The 26,807-nt window shown below is 40.4% G+C and overlaps 1 protein-coding gene across 1 annotated transcript; it reads left to right on the top strand.

Annotated features, from left to right (window-relative positions):
• Positions 1–79: 79 nt before the first annotated feature.
• On the top strand, positions 80–26,807 carry nsg2 (neuronal vesicle trafficking associated 2). The gene is made up of 5 exons (XM_058086809.2): positions 80–287; positions 1,254–1,403; positions 11,220–11,330; positions 25,033–25,143; positions 25,925–26,807. Exons 2-5 carry the CDS (start codon positions 1,275–1,277, stop codon positions 26,123–26,125), a joined length of 552 nt encoding a protein of 183 aa, XP_057942792.1. The 5' UTR covers positions 80–287; positions 1,254–1,274; the 3' UTR covers positions 26,126–26,807.

Here is a 26,807-nt window from a genome sequence, read left to right as displayed (position 1 = left end):
CAGACTAGCAGGATTCAGGATTAGGGGGTTGGACCGTCTGCTGCTTGGAGAAGACCAAGCAGTGAGTTTGTGTGTGTAGCGGTGGAGCGTCACATCTCTCCCGCAGCATCAGCATCACCTGCTCCTCCTCCTCCTCCTCCATCTCCTCCTCCTCTGTCTTCTACTGCTGCTGTTGGTGGTGGTGGTGTTGCTTCTTCCTCTTCCCTTCAAGCAGCACACACACACACACACCACACACACACACACACGCCGCTGCAGCACAGGAAGGACCCACCGACGAGGACTCTGTAAGTGTCTGCTTTTGCATGTGCTTGTTGTCTTGTGTCCATGTGTTTATTTCCACGCTATTCTACCACAGATGTACACAGGACTCTTAGCTAGCTTCATGTAAACATATCATGTAAACATATCATGTAAACATATCAACAACCTACATCTCAACTGGGCCGCCTTGCTAAAAAAATGAAGCAATTTTCCTCACAATTGACAACAAAAAATCATTTAACACTCTTATCCACCAATAATGTTTTCTGCATGCTCTTGTACATATATTCATTCCTTATTATGTATTTGATGTAGTATTTATATAAATATATACAGTATATTTTGTCTGTTTGTTGTGATCTTATGTTTTTATATTTTAGCATTTTGAATGATTTATGTTCTTGGATTTATGTACTTATTCATAGGTAGCTTATTAAATTCATTGTTTTGTTCATATTGAGTATATATATTGTCAATAATATATAAAGTTTTGTTTAAATGTTTAATTATTCAATGTATAATTATTAAATTACACTTTTATATACTTTATATTTATATATTTTATTTTTTATTTGTATCAGTAATTGTCATAGTAGTTTAATAATATTTGTATATTTTGTATATTGTTTTATTTATATATAAAAATAATAAAATCAATAATTAATAATGTAATCATTTAATTTTATAATTAATAATTAATTATTTATATAAAAATTAAATTAAAATGATTAAAATGTTATGTTCATATTTTATTTTATGCATATGTTTTATTAGACAATTATTCTAATTATTCAGATTGCATCTGGTCTGTTTTAAATTGTGTTAGTAAATGTTGATATAGCACTCCCACTCATTTTATAACAATAATAAATATATAAATAATAATAAATAATAAATCTATGAGCACCATTCAAGAATTCAAACTCAATATAAATGAAAAAAAATACACAAAAGTTCATGTTCATGTATTCGTTGCTAAAATCCTACAGGGGACTTGGAGGATACACAAGATGGTGAAATTAGGGAGTAATCTTCAGGACAAAGGGGCCAAAGTGGTGTCCGTGGAGGATGGCTTCCAGAATGTTCCCCTCATCGCCCCCCTGGATGTGGGCAGCCTCCAGAGCCAAGGCCCTGACAAGGTGAGTGCCCACCTGAGCCCCCCCCCATCCCTTTTTCTTTCTCCGCCAACGTGAAATGTCAACGTGTCTGAACTCACTAATGTCGTCTACACGCCTTCATTCACACGTTCATTCATCTCCGCTGTCATGCGTCCACATCCTTTGTTTTCCCAGATGAGATTAGGAAGCAGATTTGGCTGCCAGACAGACGGCCATTTGTCATGTCGACATCCCATAGTCAAGTGCGCCGCTGCTTGTTAATCCAGTTACCATGGTGACTTTTCAACAAAGGGGAGACGGCTGTCGTTTGCATAGGATTGGCTGATGATTTGACTTTCCTCATCTCTCGCCCCCAAACGGGCTGGAAGATCGTTTGCTGTGCTGGTTTCAGTACAGTGGTGTGTTTGTCCCGTAGAACAACGGTATGAACGGGGTGAGCCCTTTTGTCAGTCAAACTGTGGGTGGAGGCGGGGGCGCTAGCATACACACAGAGTCCAGAAGAGTGCAATATATTGTTCAATATTTTTTTCATTTGACTTTTCTTAAAAAGTAATCTTGTCTGGTTCCCGTAGACCAGGGGTCTCAAACTCAATTTACCTGGGGGGCCACTGGAACTAGGGTCTGGGTGAGGCTGGGTCGCATCAGGTTTAAAAAACAAAAAACAAAAACACATTCATTAAAAACAGAATTTAAAAAAGCGTCTTTAAAGTGTATCTAACATTAAACTTTCATATCAAGGCGGGGGCTCAAAGTAGCGTCCCGAGTTTGAGACCCCTGCTATACATCATGTCCAAAAAAACAAACCAGTGGCTTTCTTGGCTATATCATGGCTATATCACATCATGTCCAAAAAATGCTAAATATGCCTTACTATACACCATGTCCACTAAAGTGCAAAAAAGCCTTACTACGTCATGTCCCAAAAAATACTTTATTATACATCATGTCCAAAAACATACCTTACTATACCTTATGTCCAAAAACACACCTTACTATACATCATGTCCAAAAACATACCTTACTATACCTTATGTCCAAAAACACACCTTACTATACATCATGTCCAAAAACATACCGTACTATACCTTATGTCCAAAAACACACCTTACTATACATCATGTCCAAAAACATACCTTACTATACATCATGTCCAAAAACATACCTTACTATACATCATGTCCAAAAACATACCTTACTATACATCATGTCCAAAAACACACCTTACTATACATCATGTCCAAAAACATGCCGTACTATACCTTATGTCCAAAAACACACCTTACTATACATCATGTCCAAAAACATACCTTACTATACTTTATGTCCAAAAACATGCCGTACTATACATCATGTCCAAAAACATGCCTCACTATACATCATGTCCAAAAAATGCAAAAAAGCCTTACTATACATCATGTCCTAAAAAAGCCTTACTATATATCATGTCCAAAAACATGCAAAAAAATGCCTCACTATACATCATGTCCAAAAACATGCCTTACTATACATCATGTCCAAAAACATGCCTCACTATACATCATGTCCAAAAACATGCCTCACTATACGTACATCATGTCCAGAAATAAAGCCTTACTGTGAGTCATGTAAAAAAAAAGAAAAAAAATGCCTTACTATACATCATGTCCTAAAAAAGCCTTACTATATATCATGTCCTAAAACATGCAAAAAATGCCTGACTACGTCATGTCCCAAAAAATGCCTTATTATACATCATGTCCAAAAACATGCAAAAAAATGCCTCACTATACATCATGTCCAAAAACATGCCTTACTATACCTTATGAAAAACTTACCACTTCCACACGGATAGGGAGGATAACTATTAACAGTTATTTAACCTTTAACATGAACATGAATCAAACGTAATAATTTTTTCTGGGTACATGATACCATACAGCATCCATATCAAACTTGCACGGGCCGCACTAACATTAAACTTTCATATCAAGGTGGGGGCCTCAAACTAGTGTCCTGCAGGCCACATTTGGCCCGCGGGCCGTGTGTTTGAGACCCCCGATCTAAATGCAGCCTGTGGATATACCTGTATGTGAATGGGAATCTAACCATAGGAAAACAATCAAACAGCCCCCCAGTGTATATACATACGTATTATTTGTGACAAATGACAAGCAATATCTGCTAGCAGCCGCCCATTTGTAGTTTGTGACATGACATTTAAGAAGCTGTCAGTCATTTTCCAGCAGCCTGCCTCACATGCAGACGGCCGTGTTGTGTCATCTCCTCCATATCATCGCCAGACACGAGCACATAAAGCCCAACCCTCGGGATTTGCCGGGGTATTATTGTCGGCCACGTTTGACAAAAGAGGCAGAGGAGAAGTGAAGCGTCTTTCTTCTTGCGTCTTTTCTTGTCGACACGCCGCCTGTCAGCCGTTGCAGATTTTTTGTCGTCTGCTTTCCTGCCCGTGAAAACGTATTTGTTTGGCCGCGTAAGCTGCTTAAAGTTGCCTGCATGCACCAGACGTAATCACATGCAGGAAAGTCTTTGTTGCCGGTCGAGAATGTACTGGCGTATTTTCCCAAACGGCGTCTGCAGGTTGTTTATCTACACAACTGCAGAGAGTACTGGACATTTATTTGGACATTTGTACAAATGTTTTTGTTTAGAGTGGAGCGATATGATTTTAGTGTTTATGTGCGTTACAGTAGCCACGTTTACATGGACCTAAATATTCCAATTCCATTCGGTTTATTTGCTCAAACGGAAAGAATGTAACCTTTGTATACACCTCATTCCGAAAGAAAAGTGCCAATCCCAATGAATATATAATCGGATACATAGGGGTGGAATATTCCTTTCCCCAATCCGATTGAGGTATCTTGTACCCGCTCAATCGGAAAGTTGTTAGACTGCGTTCTTCTTCATGGTGTTTTTCTTCTTCTGTTGTTTATTGGCGGTTGGCAAGCAGCTTTCGTGTGCATTAGCGCCATCTGAGGAACAGAATCTAAACCAGGGGTCTCAAACTAGTGTCCTGCGGGCCACATTTGGCGTGTTTGAGACCACTGTATTAGGGGCAGCACGGCGGACAAGTAGTTAGCGTGCAGGCCTGACAGCTAGGAGACCCAAGTTCAATTCCACCCTTGTGGCGTTTGCATGTTCTCCGTCTCGGGGGACTCCAGTTTCCTCCCACATTCCAAAAAAAATATGCTAGGTTAATTAGCGACTCCAAATTGTCCATAGGTATGAATGTGAGTGTGAACGGTCGTTGGTAAAGAGACTATGGGGGTGTTATTTCAAATTTAGAGGGCGCTAATGCTTGAAATGTATTTTTCGCAATTTTTTAGTCAGGAACAGATATTTTCCTGAAACTTAGGTTAATTAGTGACTCCAAATTGTCCATAGGTATGAATGTGAGTGTGAATGGTTGTTTGTCTATGTGTCCTGTGATTGGCTGGCGACCAGTCCAGGGTGTACCCCCGGCCTCTCGCCTCCCGAAGACAGCTGGGATAGGCTCCAGCACCCCCCCCCCCATGTATAAGGATAAGTGGTAGAAAATGAACGAACTTTATATTGACCCTATCCATCTTAGAATAGGCTTTCATACCAAGATGGCAGAACTACAAATGCCAGCCCCTTAGACCATAGTCTGTGTCTCCAGGGATGAGTGCTGCTGGTTCACTTAAGTGAAAGCATTTATTTGCATTCCCCAGACATCTCAGGTGTAAATCGATTTCTACACCCGCGGAATGAAAAGCAGCGGTGCTCTGAAGTGTTTAGGTGGAACTGCACCGAAAAAACCCGTCGAGCGGTTAAACCTACTGCAGAGTTGCTGGACTCAAAACAGTAGTTCCAATGAAACTAGTCCCCTTATTTGTGGTTTTTACAATCCTCATTCCAGAATCCCTGCTTAGATGGAATCCAATCTAATACTCATCTGCCCCAGCACATGTAGGCCAAAGCCATATTATAGTAGTGTATATGTATGTGTGTGTGTATATGTGTGTGTATATGTGTTTATGTGTGTGTGTGTGCTATGAAGGCATCCAAGCAAATATCCTACAATAACCCTGCAGTCGGGTGGCATGGAAACAGCTTTTCAGAACTGTGCTGCAGATGTTGGGGCATACCGGTCTAGTCACGTGACCCACTAGACAGCTCCAAACTGGCTTCAGGTCAGATTAAAGCAGATAAAGCCAAAGAAAACAAAGAAAGCAGAGGACATTATTGGACCACCACAACAACAACAAAGTTGTTCCTGTTGGCCTCATTGATGGGTATAATATTGGGTTTATAGTGTTTTTAAGGGCTAAAAGCCACAACGACTAATAATGCTTTGTTCATTTTAATCTGAAAAAAATAATTTGTCTACCCACCAACTATATGTGGTTTCTTAAGTTTTTATTATTTGCCATTTTATTATTATTACTATATTTATTTATTTATTACTGATTGATTGATTTTCTTTATTCTTGATTTGTTTATTTATTTTTCATCTTATTTTGTGCAGAAAAATACAAATTAAGATATTTGAGAACAGTGGAATGTTTTATCAGAGCTTTTGAAAAAGTTTGTATATTTTTCTGTTTTTAATAAATGCGTTTTTTTGTTGTTTTTTTTGAAAACCTGATGCGGCCCAGCCTTGCCCAGACCCTAGCTCCAGTGGCCCCCAGGTAAATTGAGTTTGAGACCCCTGGCCTAATATAAAGTTAACAACATTAATATTTTCTGCCCAATTCTGCATATCCGTATTGTCTTTTAGCTTATGGTTTAGTTTTAGCCCTTGACTAAATGGTTTTAATTTCCCCAGTAGCAACATCAATAATGCTCTCCTAAGATGAACTCAAAGTTAATTAAAATTAAAATGAAACTTGTCATTGGCACATTTGTTTAAACGCTACTGCCCTATTTTGGAAATGATGTTCAATTTTGTTCTAAGTCTGCAAGCAAATGAAATAAGCTTTGAGACAGCAAGAGATAAAAAAAAAACATCCAAAGGTGACTTCCACGCTGAGGCTTTCCCCAAAAATTCTTTCTTTGAGGATAGAGCATGAAACTTCATTCCGGGTGATGAGTGCTTTGAGGAATAAAAACAAATATCTCTGACAGCGATTCCACAGGGAATATATCACATAAAGAGTCACACACGCATCCTTTTATAGTGTTTCAGTGTCATATTTAAAGAAAATAGGGAAATATTTAGTCTTTTAGTGCATTGACAATTTCCTGTCAGTCACAACAATATGAAATATGATCATGTTGGCATAACACAATTGCGACTAATTGGCTTTCTGGTTATAGATTATTGCTGCAAACTGCTCTACTGAATGAACTCATTGAAATGATGACATTAATGACTCATTCAAAGGTCATGGATTACAATTAAAGCCTAGCATTGTGCTGCTAGCGGCTTAAGAAGTACTAAGAAGTACGTGTTTGTTGGTCATTTACATATTATCTGATACCAATGCTAAATGGGTATTTTTGTCCTTAAATCAGTACTTAAAAAAAAAGGAAAACATACACATTTCATATCAGACTATCCCAGGCTAGATGTAGCTACAGATATAGTTTACCAATGAATAATGGCTTCACTTCAGTGTGAAGTGCTTTGGGTTCTGTGAATAGCGCTATAAAATCCATTCATCTGTTTTCTATGCCGCTTATTCTCGCTCAGTTTGTGGGTATGCTGGAGCCTATCCCAGCTGTCTTCGGGCGAGAGGCGGGGTACTCAATTATTATTATTTATTCATTCATTCATTCATTTTCTACCGCTTTTCCTCACAAGGGTCGCGAGGGTGCTAAACCCTACTGAATGTAATTTTAAGTCAAACAGAATTGTGTATCCACGTTAGCGTCAAACTAGCCTAGCAGGTTGTCCAAATGAACGCAGATTGGACTCTTTCTTCGGTCATAAGTTACCAATTTGACCACCGTAATCATGAAATGCAAATGTTGGAAGCAGATGAGCATTAGAAGTGAAAACCCGCAGGCAACCACAAAGAGATTTTTCCATTAAAAAAAAAAACGCTCCTTGATTAAATGGACTGTCACCAGAAAGCAGTATTGAAAAATGAGCTACTTCCAATGGAATAATAAGCAATTTGTATTTCCCCTCCTTATTAATTGTGTCATTTTCTACGAGTGTTCCTTTACATTAGGCTTTGTTGAAAGACTTCTTCTTGCTCATAAATTAAAATTTCAGCCTGAACTTTTTTTGTTTTCCGTGTTTTTACAAGAGACTGATAGCTGAAGGCGGCACGGCGGTCAAGTGGTTAGCGTGCAGACCTCACAGCTAAGAGACCAGGGTTCAATTCCATGCTCGGCCATCTCTGTGTGGAGTTTGCATGTTCTCCCTGTGCATGCTTGGGTTTTCTCCGGGTACTCCGGTTTCCTCCCACATTCCAAAAACATGCTAGGTTAATTAGCGACTCCAAATTGTCCATAGGTATGAATGTGAGTGTGAATGGTTGTTTGTCTGTATGTGCCCTGTGATTGGCTGGCGACCAGTCCAAGGTGTACAAGACAGTTGGGATAGGCTCCAGCACCCCTGTGATCCTTGTGAGGATAAGCGGTAGAAAATGAATGAATATGCTTAATAATGCGACCGCACAGTGGTCGAGTGGTTAGCATGTTGGCCACACAGTCAGGAGATCGGGAGTTCGAATCTCCGTTGGGCATCTCTGTGTGGAGTTTGCATGTTCTCCCCGTGCATGCGTGGGTTTTCTCCGGGTACTCCAGTTTCCTCCCACATTCCAAAAACATGCTAGGTTAATTAGCGACTCCAAATTGTCCATAGGTATGAATGTGAGTGTGAATGGTTGTTTGTCTATATGTGCCCTGTTATTGGCTGGCCACAAGTCCAGGGTGTACCCCGCCTCTCGCCCGAAGACAGCTGGGATAGGCTCCAGCACCCCCCGCGACCCTCGTGAGGAAAAGCGGTAGAAAATGAATGAATGATAGCTGAAGGGTCGGTGCAATAGGGGCGGCCATGATTAATGGACACTTCATTAAGGGAGATGGAGAACGGGTGCTTGTTTTGTCAACTTTTAGGCTCTGGGTGAACGAGTTTGAGAAAGTTGGGAGTTAAATAATGACATTATTTTTTGGGGGGCTACGTTGTTAATAGACATTGAAATTGTTGTATTATATTTGGGTGTCCTTTCTCCCCGGATTGTAGACAATAACAAACAAAATGTGCTGCTAGATTTTCTCACCTCAGATCCAGACTGCGTCTCTCTTGGTCACTGGTGTGGGTGATGATAAGAAAAGTCAGACTCCCCCCGGAGAGAGAAGTTGTTTGGCACTATCTGTTGAAATGAAATATACACACCTCTAATACAAGACTTTCTTATCTCTCAAATGCTTTCTTATCTTTGCGTCAATGCGGTGTAAATCTGCGGAGCCTATTAAGGTGGACTACATCCTGGACTGTTTGCTGGGGTCATAGTGGTTGGGTGTCGTTTATTGCAGTGTTTTTCAACCTTTTTTGAGCCACGGCACGTTTTTTTTACATTGGAAAAATCTTGTGGCACACCACTAACCAAAAAAGTTCCAAAATGTCACCACGACCTCACACGTGCATGAATAAGTCTATGGGAGGAACAAGGTAGGTGTTGCCACACGGACCAATATTACATTGCTCTGCCAGTCTTTACACCACAGACACTCCACAGTAGCCACGTTTTTACATCACCACTTTTTCTCTTTCCCAATCACCTTTCGGGAAACAATGGTATCCATGGAAAGGAATATTCCAATCTCTTGTCTACATGCGCCGTGAAAATCAACCAGAATAGTCAATGATGTCATGCGCAGTAAAACGTAAACATCAACATCACGTGATACCGACTTTTTTCCAAAGTTTTTCTTTCACTTGTTGGAATAACTCCGTATTGCCAGTTTTTCGTCTGTCCAGTCTTGAAATTTAGTTTGAATCAAAAACAAACTTTGCTTAGTCCAGTGCCGATTGCTGGCCTCCATTTTTAAAAGTGAAGAACGTCTGGATCTGCGTGTTACGTCATATCTGAGCATGCGCTGAAAGAACGCACCCGGGATCAATTTAAACAGGAAAAGATCAAATTCAATCTTGCTAATATTTTATAATTAAACTCGGGACATATGGAGCCTATAAATAGACAAACAAGGAAACCGGAGTACCCGGAGAAAACCCACGCATGCACCGGGAAAACATGAACTCCACACAGAGATGGCTGAGTGTGGAATCAAACTCGGGTCTACTAGCTGTGTGGCGTGCGTGCTAACTACTCTCCGCCCGTGCAGCCGACCTTTAAGTCATTTTATATTCATGAGATGAGAAAATTCACGACAGTGTCATCCAAAGTTCAATGTTTTTTATCAAAATTGTTTAAATGAAGATGTTTTCTAAGGTTATCGCCGTGTTGATAATGCAACGTAAAAGAAGTGCGGCAATAAAAACAACCATAATACTCGCCGATATCCACTTTTCCTGACTCACAGCACTATTATTGCCACTAAATTACAGCTTCTCCATTTCCTGTTTCACACGAGTGCTATATGTGTAGATGGGTTATGTTGTCTTCCACCACGGCTTCCCTTCAGGTCAGTGGTCTTCAATTCCGGCCACGTGGTGGAGTGTACTGCCTGGTAATCTGTTTGATGATTCCTATGGGACAAAGTCTTATTACCTCACCAAGTGTTGGTCACTTAGTTATAGCTTAGCCATTGTGTTTTTATGGGCTCTGGAATACTGAGATGCTATCTCAGTATTCCAGACGGAGTTGTATTTTCTAGTTTGGGATGTTGTTGTCTTGAGTTTGAGGTTCCACATTTCACATTCATGATCCATCGACAAGGGCTCTTTTTATCTCTCCTCCATATTCCCCATATACTCTCATCTTTGTCCTCGTGCGGCTTCTGTTTTCCAAACGACTTTCTCTATGTGTTGTGTGTCATTTTGTCCTTGAGCTCCTGATGAGTTTTCATCCAAGTTCAATCATTTCTGTTCATCTGCTTCACTGCGAGTCACGTTGGATTTTTTGGGGGGGGGGGCAAACAGCAAAATTCAATAAATTACACACCTAATCTCAAACAAGGCATAAAAGATTTGCATGAGATGAGACTAATGGGGTTTCTACCTCGACATCAAGTGGTCTCAAACACGCGCCCCGCGGGCCAAATGTGGCCCGCAGGACACTAGTTTTGATATGAAAGTTTAATGTTAGTCCGGCCCGCGCAAGTTTGATATGGATGCTGTATGGTATCATGTACCCAGAAAAAATTATTACGTTTGATTAATGTTCATGTTAAAGGTTAAATAACTGTTAATAGTTATCCTCCCTATCCGTGTGGAAGTGGTAATTTTTTGGCTATTTAAGTTTAAAGGAAATAACTTGAAGGCTACCGTTTAGGTCGCTAGCTCTCTAGTTTGCGAGTTAGCATGTGTCTCAAGACCCTGCAGTTGCGCAATATGTTGTAAATAAAAATAGTATAAATGTGACTATAGTCGTGTTTTGTCATGTCTACAGGGCTCTAATAATGTTTTGTTCATTTTAATCTGAAAAAAATAATTTGTCTACCCACCAACTATATGTGGTTTCTTAAGTTTTTATTATTTGCCGTTTTATTGTTATTATTATATTTATTTATTTATTACTGATTGATTGATTTTCTTTATTCTTGATTTGTTTATTTATTTTTCATCTTATTTTGCGTAGAAAAATAAAAAGTAAGATATTTGAGAATAGTGGAATGTTTTATCAGAGCTTTTCTTGTCGAAAATCGAAACCAAAGCAAAGTTTATTCATTTTTCTGTTTTTAATAAATGCGGTTTTTTTTTTTTTAACTCATACAATTCTTGTGTTGCTGTGCCCACAGGTGGTGGTGAAAACCCGCACAGAGTACCAGACGGAGAAGAAGAGGCTGAAGGTTCCCAAAGTGGAGGAGTTCACCATCAGCTTTACAGATGGCGTGTCTGAGAGACTTAAGGTAAAATAAGCAAGGGATTACTAATAATGATTGTGATATTACTGCAATTTAAGGATTTCTTGTGTCCACCTCTTTAATTTGAAAGATTTACCCATCGTCATTAAGTAGTGACTCGATTTTTATTGAAGTCAAACCAAGCCAATATTTTTTTATCTTTTGAAATAACCACTTCCACAGTCACCGTGCAGCCTCATTTTGCAATTACAACACAGAAAACCTGTTCATGACTTAACACTATTAGAGCCCGGTAGACATGAAATAGTAGTTTTTTTCTTTGTTTACATCACATTGCTCAGACTGCATGGACATAACAGCTGCTAACTAGTTAGCCTCTCCAATTGACTTAATCAAAACTTAAGAAAGGCTGCACGGCGGTTAGGTGGTTAGCGCACAGGTCTCACAGCTAGGAGACCCGAGTTCGATTCCACCCTCTGTGTGGAATTTGCATGTTCTCACCCTGCATGCGTGGGTACTCCGGCTTCCTCCCACATTCCAAAAACATGCTAGGTTAATTAGCGACTCCAAATGGTCCATAGGTATGAATGTGAATGGTTGTTTGTCTATATGTGCCCTGTGATTGGCCGGCGACCAGTCAAGGGTGTACCCCGCCTCTCGCCCGAAGACAGCTGGGATAGGCTCCAACACCCCCCGCGACTCTCATGAGGATAAACGGTAGAAAATGAATGAATGAATGAAACTTATGGAGTGGGGAAGGACAAAAAAAAGACAAAAAATTACCACTTCCACACAGTATGAGAGTATAATCTTTTTCTCTGTGTCCATGCAGTATGTGTCATAACATTACTGATGCCTAGTGATCGCAATGCTCCAGTATGTTTGACTTTTCTTTCAATATTTTTGTACTAATAATAGGTCATTGTCAACTGCAAATAATTTTTTGAAAAACTGCAATATAGCGAGGGAGCGAGGGATCACCCACCGTGTATTTTAATTTAATTTCGGCCAATCTGTCTATGACCCACCCAGAATGGATCCTCAAGCCACTGTTGGGTGCCGACCTACCAGTTATGAATCTGTGCTCTAATGGATGGTGATGGACGGTTAGTCATCACCACGCACACACACACACACACACACACACACACACACATTTGCACACCTCTGGAAAGATGATGAGTGCCGGAGTGCGTGTGAATCACATAATTAGGCTCCCGAAAGCGCCCGTCTCTTCTGTTGTTGTTAGGGGAGACCAAAGAGAAGTCATGTTGTCATGGTAGCAAAGAAAACCTCCCTCCATGGCAACTCTAGGATGAGAGCAAGCAAGCAAATGAATGAGAGGAAGGAAGGTGTGTAATCAAAGGTGTCAAGGGATTTTATTTCCAAGAAATATTCATCTTTTTTTAATTATATTTATTCTCATTGATTTAGAAACAGTATTACTTGTAAATAATGGAGTAAGACCCAAAAATACCATTATGGTACTTACTGTGGTATAAACATCTACAGCATTTTCCTATGGAGAAATCACATGTCTGTTGTTGAATATAAAGTAGATGAAAAAGCTTCTATATGGTGCAACTAATTTAGTAATCAAAACACAGCGTGGCAAATTGCTGCCAATTACACAGCTGCCAAGCTACTTTTCTATAAAGTCTATTTAAATGGAAAGCAACGAAGCAATCATTCTAAGTGAGACAATATTTCCATTATGGCGTTTATGGTCAGAGTGTGTATTCATAGTTGAAATGGGGAGAACTCTCAGGGCAGAACTACATTTGAAACACTTATATGCTAGGACTACGTTAAAAAAGCCATAGCATTTCGGTATGTGGAATCAAACTATGGAATGGATTGCTATATATATCACTATATTTTGACACTTACTATGGTACCCATTATGTCATTGGATGGTCATATCACCTCCTACTTCGATACTTGACAAAAAATTTAAAAAATTCAAAATAAAAAAAACCCCAAAACAAAACCTTAAACTGGTGAATTAATGAATATTGCCAAAAATAAATCTACAAAAACACCAATATTATATATATAATATATTTTTTAAAATACTTAAAATATCAATTTAGATGTATTTTTAAATTCTAATAGTTTACTTATTTTTATTACATTTTTTTAATATGAAAAATAATTTTATTACTGGCTGCATGGCGGACAAGTGGTTAGCGCGCAGACCTCACAGCTAGGAGAAATTGTCCATAGGTATGAATGTGAGTGTGAATGGTTGTTTGTCTATATGTGCCCTGTGATTGGCTGGCGACCAGTCCAGGGTGTACCCCGCCTCTCGCCCAAAGACAGCTGGGATAGGCTCCAGCACCCCCGCCACCCTTGTGAGGAAAAAGCGGTAGAAAATGAATGAATGAATGAAAACCTTAAACTGTATTATTGAAAGCAGGAAGTGAGCAAATGTAACAGTTACTGATTGTAAATGTACCAGATGGAGGGGTAGGATTTAATAAGCTTTGCTTCTTCCGACTCCTTTTGGACATGTGGAACTGTGAACTGATTATGTGATGCATTCAATTGTAATCTGATGCATGTTCAAATGAAATTAAACCATTACCATTACCATAGTTGTACTACATACAATATATTGTATTACACAAGTGGTATTTTTAGTCTCTGCATCCAGATTGTGGATGCAATCCTAAACTCTAGTTCTCTTAGACCAGGTCCCAATATCGACATAAGATTGAGAAATTCCAAGTCTGGTATCTAACTTTTATTTTTTGACCTGAATCTGACCTTATTGGGATTTAAATCATCAGTAATTACTCGCTGTATGGCGGTGTCTTATTCCTGAATGGCGCCTTAATCGGGTTATTAATGTAGGAATATTGCCATGCCAGCGTTAGTTATCAGACTTTTCCAGAAATGTTGTGGTCGGATTACTAAGGGGGCTCGCCTTGCCTTCAGCTTTTGTTAGACAGAAATGCAACTCGAGTCGCTGTGATTCTGTGTGGTGTCGCTTGCTTTTTTTTTTTTTTTTGGAGGGGGGGGGTTCAACTGAACCGCTGGCTTGGCTTCAACTGACAGCGCTGATTTTGCCCACGCACACATACATGTCACAGTGTGTATTTGCGGATCCTTACACATCTTCGTCGCTCCTCAAAGCTTTGCAGATTGTATTGATGGATGATGGAGAGCTCAGAGTGGCTCTCTAATCCGCCCTCGCTGGCACCGTCGACTCCTCCTTCCCACCTTTCCGCCCTTTTCATGCACCTCCCTTTCTATTCCGCTTTTGCTTCCTTTGCCCCCCATTTGTCTCTTGTTGCACTCTCTGCAGCATGGGACACGGCCATGACAGTCTTCCAACCTTTTTTTTTTTACAGACATACTATAGTCAAGAAAATGACATATTGTAGTAATTTGGCCTAAATAGAAGCCAACCAATGGCGCTCAAGTGTCATTTCCCTTCCTCCACCCAACTCCATCCCTTGTCGCCTGCGTTACAACCACCCCCCCCCACCCCATCCCCTTCACTCTCCCCCCTCTGTCTTTCTGATTACTCTCAGTAGACATGCAATATTCCCAACTGCAGTCCTCGTTTGTTAGCTCCGGAAACATTTGCCGCCACATTCTAGAGGAAAAATATAATAGAGTCTACATCATTTTGGTTCATTTCCAATCTGTTAATCATGATTACAAATGACTAATACTGTAAATGGACTAATTATATCATGGATGTTTGTTTACATAAACTGCAAAGAGGATTTTTATTAATAAGAAGCAGGTGTAAAATGTAGCTGACTGGAGCTGAATGTACAGCATTAACAGTTATTTAACCTTTAACATGAACATTAATGAAACTTAATCATTTGACCCCATTAGCAAGTTAGCATCGTACTCAGTTCCATTCTGGGAGCAGCGTCGTAACTTTAACAACATGTTTGATGAGATGCTTTATCTTGACCGTGTATTTTCTGTTTTATTCCAAATCATTTCCTGTATTTATTTGTAACCCGGCGTCATAAGCCTTTAGCTTCATTGCTAATCCAAAGCAAAACAGGGTAGGGTAACAGTATGGGCGGGGCAAAATCATGTTAATTGTGTCCGGTGTGCACACAGCTTTAAGCTATCAAGGTGGGGGCCTCAAACTAGCGTTTCGCGGGCCGCATTTGGCTTGTGGCCCGCAAGTTTGAGACCCCTGCTTTACAAGAATAGTTACTCAGAAAGCGTATGTGCCTGTAGCGATCTTGTTTGTATCCCCTCACGCTTTAAGCTGTCATTTCAACATTAAACTTTGGTATCAAGGTGGGGGCCTCAAATTAGTGTCTTGCGGGCCGCATTTGGCCCGCGGCCCGCGAGTTTGAGACCCCTGCTTTACAAGAATAAATTATAAAAATTATGCAAATGTTAGTATAATCATTTCTACCTGATGTTAAACGACTAATGTGGACGGCTCAGAAAAAAAATGTTCAGGTGATTAGTTAGACTGGCGTGCTAGCATGTGCAGGATGTTAGTAGCTCCAGTCCAAAAACAATTATGCTGTAATTACCCTCCAAAAGCGGCATCGTAATCCGCCTCCAACACACACACAGCAAAGGCGTCCATGTTTTTTTTTTCTTTCTTTCCAGGTAGGACGTAATTACTGCACCGTGCACAGTCGCCTTCACTAATAGTGTGTTCGAATCCATTGTCAACTCCCAGTTAAACGCCCACAGTGATGCGGAGTCACACCATCGAAGTGAACAACGAGGCAACATTTGATTGATATGGTTGGACGTGTTCTTTGCATTATCTGACTTGTGCATTTAAAGATGCTGCTGCTATTTTATGTGAAAGTTAGGTGCTGAAGCCATTTTGCATCCTTTTAGGAGGCTGGTGAGACGATTACCAACGGCTCCTTTGAAATGGACTCACTTCTTCCTATTTTTCTTTGCCATTTTCACCCTCATCCTCCTTTTTTTCCCTACTCTTCTTCCTCGTGGTGTCATGCCAAGCCAGCAGTCAGTATATCAGTATAGCCAGCCGCTATTGGCAGGTAATCACACGCATCATATTGTTCAAAACTGGCTGCTGATAAAATGAAACGGCCAGATGTGATTGCAAGATCCTGAAGGCCTACTTGGCAAAATACGCAAAAACACACAACAACATCAGTGGTTGTCGTCACTGTTGTTTTATGTGCAACTTCTTTTCTTTTTTTTTCCAAGTTTTGGATATATTAACAGGATTTTTTATTTATTTATTTATTTGACGGGAACCAGTTATGAGGAAGCTCACACGCTTATCAACCCATTGGTAACCGCAGGGTGTCATTACTCAAAATATAACGGTCTGACTCACCATGTCATCTTGCTAAAATGCTAAATTCATCATGCAGCCACTTAACACTCAAAAGCTCGGTAAGAAATATACAAGGCAAGTACCTATACACGTTTTAAAATAAAACAACAGATATTTTAACTTCATCCCATAATGCATTTTCATTCCAGCAAAGCATTTTTTTTATTGGCCAAGGGTGCTGCAATGACGTCAGCCTACCTCTTGGCTCCTCTGGTGGACAGAGGCACCTTTACAGCACCTGTCTTCTTACCTATTTTTCTTACCTTTTTTACATGTTTTTTAATATGTATAAGTTAAGCTTCATGGTTCACAAAAGCTTTACAACAGGGGTCTCAAACTCAATTTACCTGGGGGCCACCGGAGCTAGGTTCTGGGTGAAGCTGGGCCGCATCCGGTTTCAAAAAAAACAAAACAAAGCGCATTTATTAAAAACTGGAAAAAAAATCTATAAAAAAACTAACGTCTCGCGGGCTGCATTTGGCCCGCGGGCCGCGAGTTTGAGACCCCTGGTCTAAAGTCAAATGCGATGATTAAACATTTTTGGCCCAATTTTGACTCTGTACTAAATGATGTTATGAAAACATAACATTGTAACATGAGTCATGTAATTGAAGGCTAATAGACAAGCTAACAGACAGTATGTTTTTGTCATTTTGGACTCAGCCTTCTGTGCTGACCTGTCACCATGAAAGTGGGCCATTAGGATAATCCCTGCGTGATCACATGACCTATGTCATTTTTTTTTTAAAGACAAGACTCAGCAAAAACAGACCTACAATACATAAAATATACAGTATATATATATTACTAATATATGTTACTTAAGCAGCTACAGTAGGGTCTACTTCAAACAGGAGATATATACAGTAGCTAATGACTTAATAGACAACCGTCATTGGTGATGCAAGGTTGCCATGGTAACCACAACAATGGCATTGTCCTGATAACAAGCCATGACTTAAAGGGAATCAGGACCCGTTTTACACAAAAGCTCTCATTACGCAAAAATAACAAAAAATGATGGTGACGTTACGAGACCGGTACTAACTGACATTTTACGGGAATAAAGTAAAAAAATAAAATAAATGTTTTCAAATCAAGTATTAAGTTAGAAATTTCGGACTAAGCTTGTAATATTACAACCTAATAAAATCTCTCGGCCCGCGAGTTTGAGACCCCTGCTTTCGAAGAATAGTTACTCAGAAAGTCTATGTGCCTGTAGCCATCTTGTTTGTATCCCCTCACGTGTGACAAAACCATGTGATCAGGTGACGCTGCCGTTTCCTAAAGCCCTGGAAAGCAACCAAAGCTATTTGTCAAGGTACAGATGTCCCTCATGTCAGCTGTCAGACAGACCTGACGGACAGCTCCTCGGGGTCATGGTGAAATGCAGACCGAGCTGAATACCGCGGCCGAATGAATGGCTGCTGCACAAGCAAGATTTGGGATGATTTATAAATCCATATGGCTTCTCTTGTGCTCTGTAATAAGTGTCAGGGATCACGTTGCTGATTTCTCACCTCTTCCCGGAACTTCCCTTTTATTGACTGCTGCCGACCCCGCCCACTTTCCTGCGTTCAGTGCTGCTTACAGAATGAACATATGAAAACAGCCCCACTGGGAGAACTGCTGAATCATTACACTAATGAATCTTGTCTTTGATGTAAACAAACTGGTTAAACGTGCACTTAGTACGTGTGTGTGTGTGATAGAGGGAGGACGTGTCCATCAATTATCATCTTGCAGGCAATATTTTCATCCAGCAGAGCTGACTAACAAATGGAGCCTCTTCTTGCATACTCAGGAGTCATAATTAGCGCTTGTCGCTTGCTGTTGGAGTACATTACAAGAATTATTATATACGAGAATTAGGTCGCAATTGCAACATATTCATGTCAATATTGCAATACCTTTCACACTGCATGGACACAGAGAAAAAGATTATACTCTCATACTGTGTGGAAGCGGTCATTTTTTGTTTTTTTTTTTGTCCTTCCCCACTCCATAAGTTTCATTCATTCATTCATTTTCTACCGCTTTTTCCTCACGAGGGTCGCGGGGGGTGCTGGAGCCTATCCTAGCTGTCTTTTCAGGCGAGAGAGAGGCGGGGTACCCGGAGAAACCGGAGTACCCGGAGAAAACCCACGCATGCACGGGGAGAACATGCAAACTCCACACAGAGATGCCCAACGGAGATTCGAACTCCCGATCTCCTGACTGTGTGGCCAACATGCTAACCACTCGACCACTGTGCGTTCGCATTATTAAGCATATTCATTCATTTTCTACCGCTTATCCTCACAAGGGTCACAGGAGTGCTGGAGCCTATCCCAACTGTCTTGTACACCTTGGACTGGTGTCCAGCCAATCACAGGGCACATATAGACAAACAACCATTCACACTCACATTCATACCTATGGACAATTTGGAGTCGCTAATTAACCTAGCATGTTTTTGGAATGTGGGAGGAAACCGGAGTACCCGGAGAAAACCCACGCATGCACGGGGAGAACATGCAAACTCCACACAGAGATGGCTGAGGGTGGAATTGAACTCAGGTCTCCTAGCTGTGAGGCCTACGTGCTAACCACTCGTACACCATGCAGCCCATAATCTCAAGTTAACCTCAATTAATATTTTCTGTACAATTCTGCAAATTCATATTGTCTTTTAGCTAGTCTGTTAGCTATGTTCTTGTAAGTTTTTTACTTTCGACTTGAAATTTTGGATTCATAAATTTTGTTTTGTAAAAGCTTGACTTAATCTTTCAGCATATTTTTCTTAGGTTACAGATATGGCCGAGGGTGGAATTGAACCCTGGTCTCCTAGCTGTGAGGTCTGCGCGCTAACCACTAGTCCGCCATGCCGCCCCATGCAAAATTGATATATATATTATATTGATATATATATTGAATATTCTGACTTTATTCTTGTGAAATGGCATTTGTTTTTCGACAAAAAAAAGCTTTCTAGAGCTTCCAGATTCTGCACCTCTTCCTGCACGCTTTCATGGATTTCCTGCTTTAATTTATTCCGCTCTCACAGCACGCCTACTCCTCTGTGATTGGTCACACTCCCAAGCGCTTCCGAGGACTTCCGGATACATAGGTTCGTGTTTACTGAGTGCAGGCCTTATAAGGAAGTCCTTATCATTAAACCGCATCATTAAACCTCATTAGCTCGAACTTCGGCATCGTTTAACACGGGAATACAACATTTTAACAACATATATATATATAAGTAAGTATAATATATATAAGTATAATAAGAGCATTATAGGTAACATTTAATGTCAAATTTCTGACGGGGTTGGTGTTTGTGTCAATGACGCACATCATCAATTTGAGTTAAGCCCAGACCCTCGTCTCTTTGAAGTTAGGTCTCCATGGAGATAGTGTATCTTCTAATTGGCATACATTAGCATGATTAGCATCTGTATGGCTGTAAGTAAGCACAGACTGTCGCTACCAAGACGCATCCACTCTAGAGGCAACTTTTGATCCTTTAATGTCATATCACATCTTTAATGAGACTTAACGCTGCAGGATTAGAATTCCAACGCAGTCCAGCCGCTGACTACAACTATTATGACTCCTGACAGCAGGCTGGCACAGCTTAAGTACCTGTGGATTTATTTGCACTTTGAGTGACCTTTTACGTGTAATGGCCTCTGCAGTGAAATCACCTCACACAGCATGAGCTTAAAGGTCACGGCGGCATTTGCTGTAAAGCCTTGAGAAGGAGCCCCTTTCTCATGTGCACACCTTAGCTGATTGTTGTTTGCCGTTGGTGGCTGCGCCATTACTGGGAATTACTGGGAACATCTCAACCACACAGTCCATCCATCCTCGAGAGATCTAGAACTGATTTGCATGATGCAGACATGCAAACATCTACGCATTTTTCCTACATTTCCTACTTTGTTTAACGCTAAAACATGCTATTGTGTCACGACATCGACATACATAAACCAGTGGTCTCAAACACGCGGCTAGTTTGAGGCCCCCGCCTTGATATGAAAGTTTAATGTTAGTGCGGCCCGCGCAAGTTTGATATGGATGCTGTATGGTATCATGTACCCAGAAAAAATTATTACGTTTGATTCATGTTCATGTTAAAGGTTAAATAACTGTTAATAGTTATCCTCCCTATCCGTGTGGAAGTGGTATTTAAGTGGCTATTTAAGTTTAGAGGAAATAACTTGAAGGCTACCGTTTAGGTCGCTAGCTCTCTAGTTTGCGAGTTAGCATGTGTCTCAAGACCCTGCAGTTGCGCAATATGTTGTAGATAAAAAGAGTATAAATGTGACTATAGTCGTGTTTTGTCATGTTAATATTATCATATCTTATTAGTATTTGAAATGAATTCTAGTTTGACCGTAACACACAGAACAATTTCCGTCCTTGTGCCCCCTTTCGAGTGGGTGTCAGGCAGGCTGCTGATGGCAAGATGAATGCAAACATTGTGTCTTCAGCCTTGTGTTCAATCCCTCCGCCTTTCTAAAAGAGGGAAAAAAGTCTCCATCTGTCCGCGGATCACAATGGCTTGCATTGCTGCTGTCATCCTTTTTTTGGGGGGGGGGGTTAGCTAGCTCTTCCTTATAACTCCCAGCAGAGAGAGAGAGAGAGAGAGAGAGAGAGAGCGGGGGTGGTGGGATGCAACAGACTGCATGCTTCCATATCTAGCATGTATCCTGCTTTTACAACCCATACACAGCTATACTTCATCAATACTGCATTTGAATATTTACACCAGGGGTCTCAAACTTGCGGCCCGCGAGACGCTAGTTTGAGGCCCCCACATTGATACCAAAGTTTAATGTTGAAATGACAGCTCAAAGCTGTGTGCACACCGGAAAACAATTAACACAATGATTTTGCCCCGACCATACTGTCACCCTACCCTGTTACCCCGCCTTGTTTTGATTTGGATTAGCAATGAAGCTAAAGGCTTATGACGCTAGGGTACAAATAAAATGCAGGAAATGATTTGGAATAAAACGGAAAATATACGGTCAAGATAAAGCATCTCATCAAACATGTTGTTAAAGTTACGACGCTGCTCCCAGATGGAACCGAGTACGATGCTAACTTGCTAATTGGGTCAAATGATTAAGTTTCATTAATGTTCATGTTAAAGGTTAAATAACTGTTAATACTGTACATTTGAATCTGAACAAAATAATTTCTCTCCCAACTGTATGTGGTTTCTTACCTTTTTCTTATTTGCTGTTTTATTATTATTTTACTTATTTATTACTGATTGATTGATTTATTGTCTTTATTCTTAATTTGTTTATTTTTTTAAATTTTATTTTGTGTATAGAAAAATAAAAATTAAGATATTTGAGAACAGTGGAATGTTTTATCAGATATTTTGGTGTGGAAAACCGGAACCAAAGTACTGAAAAAGTGTATAGCAGAAGCAAAAGCATTGAAAATAGTTTTTTTATTGATTTTTTTTTCAATTTTTAATAAATGGGTTTTTTTGGGGTTTTTTTGAAAACCTGATGCGGCCCAGCTTCACCCAGAACGTAGCTCCGGTGGCCCCCAGGTAAATTGAGTTTGAGAGCCCTGATTTCGACTAATTGTGGAGCAGTACATGGGAACACATCTCACGGTTACACACAACACCTCGAATGTGTTCATTTTTTTTTATTAATATATGTGTAATAAGACTACTTAATGTGATTAATAATAATTTTTCAAATGTAAAAGAAGATGAGTCAGCTTCACTTAAACATGGGCATAAGTTCCACATAAAACCTTGCTTGGTGGAGTATTAATAATAGGAAAGTCATCCTTGCAAAGCAGCGCGTTTCTCCCCGTTGCCAACCAACAGTGTCACGCACTCAGCGCTCCTTATTGCTGCTGTCGACTCTCGTTAGGGACAACGTGTCCTGAGTCCCGAAACGCAGAGCAACCAAAACAAACCTCTTTCCTGCTTGTCTGTTATCAGGAGTCACACAGCAAACAGGATGACGGCTGCGTTGGGAGCGATAGTGTTGCAGGACGGCACATTCGACGGCACTCACGACGTAACTGCCGTTTGCAAGTCATACGAGAAAAATGAAGATGTGGGCGGCAAATGGTGGTGGATAACGACGTCCTAACCACCCTAATGTCACCGTAATGTCAGACAAAACCTGCTGTCAAAATGTCAGACAGCTGTTGGGTCACATGACCAAAAAGATGCCATCGGTTGATTTGAAAGGAACTGTTGCGGAAGCGCTACGATGACAAGTACAATGCTCCTCCTGACAGTTATTAATGATAAGCACCGCTTTGCATCAGAAACACATAGAACACTTTAAAACAATCCCGATTTGTTCATGCACAGGCAAGTATAACACAGATAATGGAATCTCTCCTCTCACCGGTTATTAATGATAACCACCACCGTCTTTAATAGAAATAAACAGAACAACTTAAAATTATCCCCTAAGTCTTATCCTACAATCTTTCTCGTAAGCGGTTTAAATGTGTCTTAAATAATGATATTGCACCTCCTGCCAGTTATTAACAAAAAACACCACTTTGTATCATAAAAACAAATAGAACAACTTAAAATAATCCCGATTGTTCATGCACAGGCAAATATAACACAGATAATGGAAGCTCTCCTCTCACCGGTTATTAATGATAACCACCACCTTCTTTAATAGAAATAAACAGAACAACTTAAAATAAGTCTCATCCTACAATCATTCTCGTAAGCGGTTTAAATGTGTCTTAAATAATGATATTGCACCTCCTGCCAGTTATTAATAAAAAACACAACTTGGTATCATAAAAACAAATAGAACAACTTAAAATAATCCGGACACATGTATGTATAGTGTGTTTACTTGTACTTATATAGATAATATAGAGATAATGGAATCTCTCCTCTCACCCGTTATTAACGATAACCAATACCTTGTTTAATAGAAATAACGACAATGACTCCAAACAATTCCCAAAGTCATATTCTACAATCTTTCCCGTACGTGGTTTAAATGTGTCTTAAATAGTGATATTGCACCTCCTGCCAGTTATTAATAATAACCACCACTTTGTATCATAAAAACAAATAGAACAACTTAAAATAATCCAGACAAATGTATAGTGTGCTTACTCATACTAATATAGTAATTATAATACAGATAATGGAATCTCTCCTCTCACCGGTTATTCATGATAACCACTACCTTGTTGAATAGAAATAACTAGAATTACTCAAAACAATTCCCAAATTCATATTCTACAATCTTTCTCGTATGCTGTTCAAATGTGTCTTAAATAGTGATATTGCACCTCCTGCCAGTTATTAATAATAACCACCACTTTGTATCATAAAAACAAATAGAACAACTTAAAATTATGTATAGTGTGTTTACTCATACTAATATAGTAAACATAATACAGATAATGGAATCCCTCCTCTCACCGGTTATTAATGATAACCATTACCTTGTTTAATAGAAATAACTAGAACGACTCAAAATAATCCCCAAAGTCGTATCCTGCGAGCTTTCATTGAAGCAGTCGATGCAAAACTAATGATATTGCGCCGCCTGCCAGTGATTAATGGTAACCGCCACCTTGTATAACGGAAATATTGTATACAAAAAGACGCAAAATACCGACTGAAGTCGTATCGCGTGCAGTAGGCTGTATCGACAAGAAGCTTAGTTTGTGTTAGCATGTTTGCTAACACCACACTCTCCCTGTCACGGACCTTTATTTTGGTGACACGGTGTCTGGGACTTCGCAGTGATTAGCAAGCCTTCACGTCATCGCTTTAATTTTTGCGGGAGGAGGAGCTTCACGGTAAATCGTCAGACGGCGTCGTGATGTCTCTTCACAGGTCGTCAGTGTTGAAGGTCACACAAGAGTGAACATGCGGCGTGGAAGTAAACCATCACTCAGCCGCCGTGTGGCTGCCAAGCACCATAAACGCCGACCGAGTCTAACCATCACAGCCGTGCATAATTTGCTCTGACGGTCCTAAGTGAGAGCAGCCAATTGGAAAGGGCGATGACATTAGTGTGGGACAAGAATTGCAGGCAGGAAATTAGAATTAAATGGAGGGCAACTTTTTATTTTTTTTTATAATTTGCCTGTCACACGCAAATACAGGAAGTGAACACAGCTGTCGGAAGGTGGCAGACAAAAACACAGATATCCCTTCACATCTCATTTGCATAATTCTAATTAAAACGCTCTTTCAGAGGCATCCAATCAGAGTCTGGAGTTGAAAGCTGGGGAGGAAACAACCCCTTTTGTATGTTAATCTTCTTAACGACAACATGTCTATCTTGCATGATTGACATGCCGACAGTGACATCACAGTACTTTTTCTAATCGAAGCAACTTCCTGGTCAAGGGTTGTCTTTCCTGTTCTTTCTGAGTTCTTCCTGTCTAGCTAAACGGCGTTTGCTTCCACTGCAGGTGACCATCCTCATCATTTTGGCATTGGCCTTCCTCGCCTGCATTGTGTTCCTGGTGGTCTACAAAGCCTTCACCTACGACCACGCCTGCCCAGATGGATTCCTCTACAAGGTAGACCAATCCCATACTGTGTCACGGTTTAAAATAAAAAATAAAAATAACACGGTATTAAGTATAAGTATTAGCATTCTTCCTATGCGCCTGCACCGAAGTTACATAAGTTCTGATGTCACCTTGGCGCTGAAAGACAAATGCGCCGCTTTCCTAAAGGTGCACTGAATCTATTTTGGAGCGCTGTAGGGATTCGGAATTGCCTTTGCACAGCAATCATTATCACCGCTGGTGTTATTAAAAAAATAGAAGGTTGCACCCACACAAGTGGAGCTGTAGATAAAGTACTTTTAGTGGCACGCCATATCAAACCGATGCATTGAAACTATTATTGTGTAATAGTATTTGTAGGCGGCACGGCGGGCAAGTGGTTAGCGCGCAGACCTTGCAGCTACGAGACCAGGGTTCAATTCCACCCTCGGCCATCTCTGTGTGGAGTTTGCATGTTCTCCCCGTGCATGCGTGGGTTTTCTCCGGGTACTCCGGTTTCCTCCCACATTCCAAAAACATGCTAGGTTAATTAGCGACTCCAAATTGTCCATGGGTATGAATGTGAGTGTGAATGGTTGTTTGTCTATATGTGCCCTGTGATTGGCTGGCGACCAGTCCATGGTGTACCCCGCCTGGGATAGGCTCCAGCACCCCCCGCGACCCTCGTGAGGATAAGCGGTAGAAAATGAATGAATAAATGAATAATTGTATTACAAGAAATTCATATTAATTCATGTTAACATTTGTATTATTAACTATCTATTATTAACTATGAATGATCTATTATCAGCACAAGCGTTGCATCCCGGCATCGCTGGAGGCGTACTACGCCACGCAGGACTCCAACTCCAGGGGGCGCTTCTACACCGTGATCAGCCACTACAGCATGGCCAAGCAGACCACCTCGCACTCTGTCTCCCCCTGGCTGCCTGGAGGAGGGGCTGGGGGGCAGCCTCACGACGCCAAACCCCCCAGCGATGAGGGGCACTGAACGCAGGCAAACACACGTACACGCATCCTAATGCATATTATAGAGAGCGTGCCACTAGGGCGTTTAGAATGCATGCTGATATTCAATTAAAACATTGACTTTTACAATCATTTACTCCTTCTTGCTTATTATTTATTGACTGTTAATATATTATTTTTGATAGTAGTGTATGGATGTTTTGTATGTAGCTCTATCACTCAACTCTTCTGTCTATGGTTCATTTCCTTCTGTACTGTATACTACACACTTGTATATAAACTAATATATATACTATATACAGTACATACACATTGATGATGAGCCATGTCCTTTACTGCCTCTGCTGTGTGCAACTTCAGGCATGACCCCCCCCCCCCCCGTGTTTCGACATCTCCAACGTGTATATTTCAATACTGTGCATTGTTTCTGTGTTCATTGGAAAATATACTTACAGTATGTAATTACAATGATCAATTTTTCTGAACAATTAAGGCAAACGACAGAATTGCCGAAACTGCAACTTTCTGCCGTGTTTCATACGTTTTATGTGCAAGCTTTGTTTGACTTCAGTGTTGAGAGTGCTTTCTATGATCTGTTGTGATGTTTGTCCATACTAGTAATGTAGCGATACCTGGAATTAAACCCCTGTGCAACAACCCCCCCACACCTTTTCTCTTAGTTCAAATAAAAGATTACAAAACAA

Source organism: Doryrhamphus excisus, linkage group LG21, assembly GCF_037039965.1.
Source record: "Doryrhamphus excisus strain RoL-2023G ecotype Guam linkage group LG21, RoL_Dexc_Guam_v1.1, whole genome shotgun sequence".
Lineage (NCBI taxonomy): Eukaryota > Metazoa > Chordata > Actinopteri > Syngnathiformes > Syngnathidae > Doryrhamphus > Doryrhamphus excisus.
This window is presented reverse-complemented; position numbering and strand designations above follow the sequence as displayed.

What these genes read in the sequence shown, in the direction of transcription:
- nsg2 (XM_058086809.2), top strand. Translation starts at nt 1,275, where the DNA reads ATGGTGAAATTAGGGAGTAATCTTCAGGACAAAGGGGCCAAAGTGGTG. An exon ending in GCGTGTCTGAGAGACTTAAG is followed by an intron (nt 11,331 to 25,032) that starts GTAAAATAAGCA and finishes CTTCCACTGCAG; the next exon opens with GTGACCATCCTCATCATTTT. An exon ending in CAGATGGATTCCTCTACAAG is followed by an intron (nt 25,144 to 25,924) that starts GTAGACCAATCC and finishes ATCTATTATCAG; the next exon opens with CACAAGCGTTGCATCCCGGC.